Here is a 6,015-nt window from a genome sequence, read left to right on the forward strand (position 1 = left end):
CAACACATGGTTTTATCTGGCATTTATTTTTGCCTTTGCATTTTGTAAAATAATATTACTGAATTGTGATTTTCAGTTTAATTTCCCCGATTTTGATGATATTGAGCATTTTTCATATGATTATTGGCCATTTGTGTTTCCCTTTTTTTGGAAATATCTATGTATTTTTTAATAGAGTTAGTCTTTTTTTAGTTGATTCTTAGGAGCTTGTATATTCTCAACACTAGCATTTGGTCACTTTTATATGATCCAAATATCTTTTCTCAGTTTGTGGCTTGCCTTGTCACTCTCTTCAGTCAAACTCTAAAATTTTGACTTTTGCATTTAAATATTTAATCCATCTGCAACAGAGTTTGTTTATTTACTGAGGGTAAAAATCCAGTTTCTCTGTTTTTCAAATATAAAAACTTTTCCTAGTCCCATCAGTTGACATAAATCAGGTTTTCATATGTGTGTGGAGAAGTTTGAGGAATTTCTTTGAGCTTCCAAAAAAAAGTTGTAAATCAACTTGTCAAATTTTGGTTTTAAAAAGCAGTTGAACTTTTTAATTGGAATTGTGATTAATCAATTTGGGGAAATTGACATCTGATATCAGGTCTCCCTACCCATAAACTTGGTATCTCTCTCCATTTATTTAACTCTTATGAGTATTTTTCAGTGAGTTTTATATAATTTTCCCCATAAAGATCTTACACATGTTTTATGACTTTATTCATAGCTTCCTTACAAGACCGATTGCAACTCATTTAAAAATACATTTTCTAGGAGCCAGTTGTGGTCCAGTGATGCATGCCTGTAAACCCAGCTACTTGAGAGGCTGAGACCCAAGAATGACTTGAGCCCAGGAGTCCAAGACTAGCCTGGGCAACATAGTGAGACCCTGTCTCAAAAAAAAAAATTGCATTTTCTGGTGGTGTATTGAAATGAAGTTGATATTTGGATATTGAGCTTATATCTAGCAATTTCGCTAAACTCTTTTTATTAAGTTTAATACATTGTGTATATATACATATATATAGTATTTAGGTTCACAGGGAAAAAAGCCCATATATATATATGTAGTATTTAGGTTCACAGGAAAAAAAACCCATATATATATACTACAAATACTATTTTATTTCTTCTATCTCAGTCCATATACCTTTTATTTTTCCTTCTGATTTTCATACTTTGATAAATATGATCTCTAATACAGTACTGATTAGAAGTGGGGATAACAGCCATTCTTGTCTTGCTCATCAATTTAAAGAGAGTGTTTTTAATATTTTACCATTGAATATAGTAGTTGATGTCAGGTTTTTGATAGATGTCTTTTATCAGGTTAAAGAAGTTTCCTTCTATTCCACTTTTGCTAAGTTTATGGAGTTTTTTAAATTACGAATGGCTGTTTGTGATAAAATGGCTGCTTAGTAATGAGTTTTTTGTAGATATAAACTCATTTCAAAATAAGAGGGAAAAGAAGCTGAATCCTTATTGGCAACAAAATCTTTCCCAAGCCTCTTAATAGAGTTGCCTACTTTGTTATAGGGTGTGAGGAGAATTTCTAGTATTCTGTTATTATCACATGTAGGTAATAGCTTGATGAAACAAAAAGAACACTGGAAAGCTAAATCCTAATCTCATTTTGCCCTTCTTTTCACCTGAGAGAACTAATACAATTCACTTGACTCACGTGGGCCATATTGTTTTCAGCAAAATTCTCTGAAACTCAGAGACATGTGTACTACTAGTAGCCGTGTGGCTTCTTCATTTGCTTTGTTATTAATCCATCATCATCCAACATACTGACTTAGGAGGCACTAAGGACAAGGTACAACCTGTTCCTCAAGCACCTTCTGGAGGGGGTGGAAAGAAGCAGTAGTTACAAAACACAGTTATAAAACAAAATGATACATCTTACCATCTACAGACCTTATTGCTCATGATGTGTGGGTCAGGAAGTCCTTTGGGTGGGAAGAAAGAAGGGAAGATTCAGATGGGATATGATATTTGAGCAGAGACTTTGGATGATGAACATTGAACCTCCTTTGTGTTCTCAGTTGTTAGCAAAGGGATCAGACTAGTCATTCCCCAGAGGCCCTTCTAACTTTGAAATTTTGTCTCTGACATCACAAATAATTTCATGCTTTTATTAAACATTTGTGTTCCTACCTCTGGCATATGGTCCTTGGACTCTTGTTCCATAGGCTTAGGGTTGTAAATGACAAAAGAGGATCTTGGTGTTCTTTTATTAAGTAATAACAATATGAATCTTAACAGAGAGTTAACTGATTAACTTTTTGTGTTTTTATGGAATTGCTCAATTGGTTATCATAAATAGAGATTTTGTTAAATTCCAGCCTCTATATAATTTCTAAGCACATTTCATTTGTATGTCTTATTTCAGTGCTGGACCCAAAGGAGACAACATTTATGAATGGAGGTCAACTATATTGGGACCCCCAGGATCTGTCTATGAAGGAGGGGTGTTCTTTCTTGACATTACCTTTTCACCAGACTATCCGTTTAAACCCCCTAAGGTCAGTATGAATTTTCATTGGTTTTTAGCAATATGGATTATATTTCTAGATACATATACTTATTCTTAAATATACATTTCTAGGGATGCATGTCTATTCTGTTGTCACAGACAGCTTCCCAGGATTGATAGTGTATAAAATGAAACAGTGTAAAAAAATTGTAGGTTATTCCTCCACCCCAACTTTTTACTGATTTCATTGTTTTTTTCTCCTCCTTTTTCTCTTCATTATCTCCTTTCTTTGTTATACATTTTAATGTAATATAAAACACCATGTTTTATGGGTGAAAATGGGGGCATAAGATTGGGCCAGGGTTAGTACCAGAGCCCAGAGAATCAGACGTAGCCTGGAGCCAGAGCCCAAGCAAGCTAAGCGCAAGAATCAGGCTAAAGGAGGAGGAAGCCTTGCCAAGGCAAAGTTTATAGCACGAGCTATGGAGGTTTGAGTTTTGGTGCCTCTAGAGTTCAGCGCTCACATGTAGTACACATGGACTAGTATGGAAAGTATGACCCACAGAGACGTAAAAATCATGTTAAGAAAATTTAGTAAAGAAGTATTTATAATAGTTCATTAATGAAACTGATTAATTAATGAAAAGTCATTTATGTCCATATCTGATGTGCAAGAGTGCAGTGAAATCAGAACATGAAAGAACTCTCACTTATTTAAGCCAAGATTATATACTTTAGAAAGTCTTTACATTCCTTTCTACTGCCTATAAGTCAGATGTTTTTAAATCATGTCATCTCTATTAGCATTTGTTCTCCACTATGGCAAAGGAAATGACCCTGAGGACACTATGTTTTGGCTACCAAGAAAGAATTGTCATCTGGCCCTGACTTAAGGTCACAATGCACAGGGATAGAAAACTTGTTTGCATTGTGTAGGTTGGAGTAAACAATATAAGAAAACAAGAATAAGACTAGACCTTCATGATGACTTTCTATAATTCCCCTCCCTCTTCTTTTTTGCCCCTGCTCTTCCTTTCTTCCTTCCTTTCCATTGATGCTTAGATAGTGTTACCAAAGCAAAAAGTAGTAACTATAATTATCCTCAATGAGGAAACCAAGGACAGAGGAACTAAGTAACTTGTCCAGCATTATGCATCAAGCAAATGGTGGTATAAGGATTTGAATCTGGAAAGCCTGGCTCCAAAGCCCATACTTCTTCCTACATTACACAATACATTTTATTCAAGCTGTCAGGGCTGGTGGCACTGGTGACCCCCAAGAGCTTGCATTTGGCAGATTTTCAATGACAAAGCCATAGTAAATCTAATACTTATCTTCTCCCTTTACTGGATGGGACCCTTATACCTTTCTTTTCTGCTTTAGACCAGCCCTTAAGTTACCTGGAGTATCTGTTGTACTACGAGGGATGTAAGGACCTTTCTTTCTCAGCCGCTACAGTAAAGGATGCACAGAGTGAGGAAGGAGGAAGAAAACTCAGACCAGGATATTGTGCTGCTTGTAAATCTGATGTGATCTGTTCCTTGAGATTAGCAGTTTCACAAAATGTGTGGGCTTATCCAATTTCTGAATGACAGAAATGTGTGGTTAAACAAAGCTCGAATAAGCTGGGGGGGAGAGAGTCAATCGCATTCTTGACGTTCTTCACTGAGTCGAGCACTCTACTGGGCATCAGCTCTGCCAACTCATTTCTTCTCCAGAACGCTCCAGTAAGACTAGGGTGTTCCCCTGTCACAGAGAAGGAAACATAGATGAGACTTAGAGAGGTTTTCCAAGAATGTACAACCAGGAATCTACTGAAGTCTGACTCCAGGGGCTATGTACTTTCCACTGAATTATATACACTTGTCATGGAGAACTTGACTGGTAAAAATAGGGCATGGGAAGAATGCTTTATCTGTCCTCAAATGTTTCAGGGACTATGGTGTGGGTAGGCGTTGGACTTTGTCCAGGATGGTTGGATGGGACAAAAATAGAAGCAGGAGGGTGTCAGTTACAGGGAAGTAGATTTCAATTTTTTCTGAGGGAAATCTGACCCACAGTTGGACAGTCAACTTGTGTGTGACTCTACTTCTGAGACACCACACTTCCCTTTACTAGGAGTGTTCAAGAAAAAACTGAGTTACTACCTGTCAAGAATCTTACCAGAAAATAATTGAATCCCTCCACATAATGAGTTGGACCAGACAATCTCTAAGGAGAAAAAAAAAATCAAACTTTGGTACCTAGAACCACAATTCAAATGCACATTTGATAGATACCTGTGGAAAGTTTTTAAAAGCAAATTATCACCTCCTAATATATCAGTTTTAGAAATCAGATTTTGTAGATAGGTGTGTTACTCGAGGGAGAAAAAACTTGGTGTGTAGTGAAGGCTATTAAGTAAAACAAATACTTTTATTAATAGTTTTGATGAACATCTCCATGCCTTTCTAGTGTCCTGTTAGTTTAAATAGTACATGTTTCAAGTTGGCTTGGGTTTTTTTTCTCTGCTACTTGGTATTTTTCTCTCCTTTGCTCTTTGTTTTTTTTCACGTTAGCCATGCATTTTGATTCCTGCAGCATTTCCCAATACTCTGAAGAATGAACCAGGGAAGCAGTAGTTGTCAGGGGAAATTACTTATAAGAGCAGAGGCTTATAAAAACATCGGATGGGCTAACTGATGGTTATTTGTGTGGATATACATACCATAAAATTAGTCCATAGCATGATTGGGTTCATGAGATTATTTTTTCCAAATTCTCATAAATAGAACGTTTTATGAGGACTTCTAAACACTGTAGAGCTCCAGTGTAGCTTTTAAAGGTCAGAGGAACGATTTGAGATGCCCCTTCTTGTTGCAGGAACTTTTTCACAGTAGGGCTTGGTCAGGTTGAACACCCTATCTTCCACTGCCCAATTTTTAAAAATCAGAGATGAGCTCTTCTAGTAATTTCTTCCAGAATTTGCCAAATTCTAATAAGGCAAGCAAAACAATTACTACCTGAGTACATAACGTTCATTAAACTTAGTGTTCTAGTTTTAAATAGGTTGAGTACTAGTACTTTTCAAATGCTATATTTCAGTACAATTTCTAGGACATTGAATTTCTTATATGTTTATGCCTTTTACTTAACCTATAGCACAATTTTACTATTTCAAAGTAGGTAAGGCATTTTACATGGTATCTTTTCTTGTGTGACATTGTCCATTGCATCTGTTGTCAGGTCTTCAATTGAGTACTTAACCACCAATTATAATATTATTTCTCTGAGAAAATACCTGCTTAATAGAACTCCATCTAGGAATACTACATTATGGCCAAAAAGAAAAGTGTAATGAACCACTAGTGTTCAAAGTATAAAAGCTTTTTATGCCTATTTGTTTTTCAGTGTAGACATATGTTTTAATGTTTTAATTCAGATATCTGTTTTCAAGGTAGAAGTTGCTTTGTTTTTTTGTTTGTTTATTTTTTGAGAAACAGTTCACTCTTTTGCCCAGGCTGGAGTGAAGTGGCACGATCTCAGCTCACTGCAACCTCCGCCCC

The 6,015-nt window shown here is 36.1% G+C and overlaps 1 protein-coding gene across 1 annotated transcript in view; it reads left to right on the forward strand.

The window, feature by feature from the left end:
- Nucleotides 1-6,015, forward strand: part of UBE2E2 (ubiquitin-conjugating enzyme E2E 2) — a 414,545-nt gene that overhangs the window by 326,491 nt on the left and 82,039 nt on the right. Inside the window, exon 4 of the mRNA XM_011974770.1 lies at nucleotides 2,387-2,519. Coding sequence (XP_011830160.1) covers nucleotides 2,387-2,519 — 133 coding nt within the window. The remainder of the gene's footprint in view (nucleotides 1-2,386; nucleotides 2,520-6,015) is intronic.

Source organism: Mandrillus leucophaeus, unplaced genomic scaffold (genome assembly GCF_000951045.1).
Source record: "Mandrillus leucophaeus isolate KB7577 unplaced genomic scaffold, Mleu.le_1.0 Scaffold149, whole genome shotgun sequence".
Taxonomy (NCBI): Eukaryota; Metazoa; Chordata; class Mammalia; order Primates; family Cercopithecidae; genus Mandrillus; species Mandrillus leucophaeus.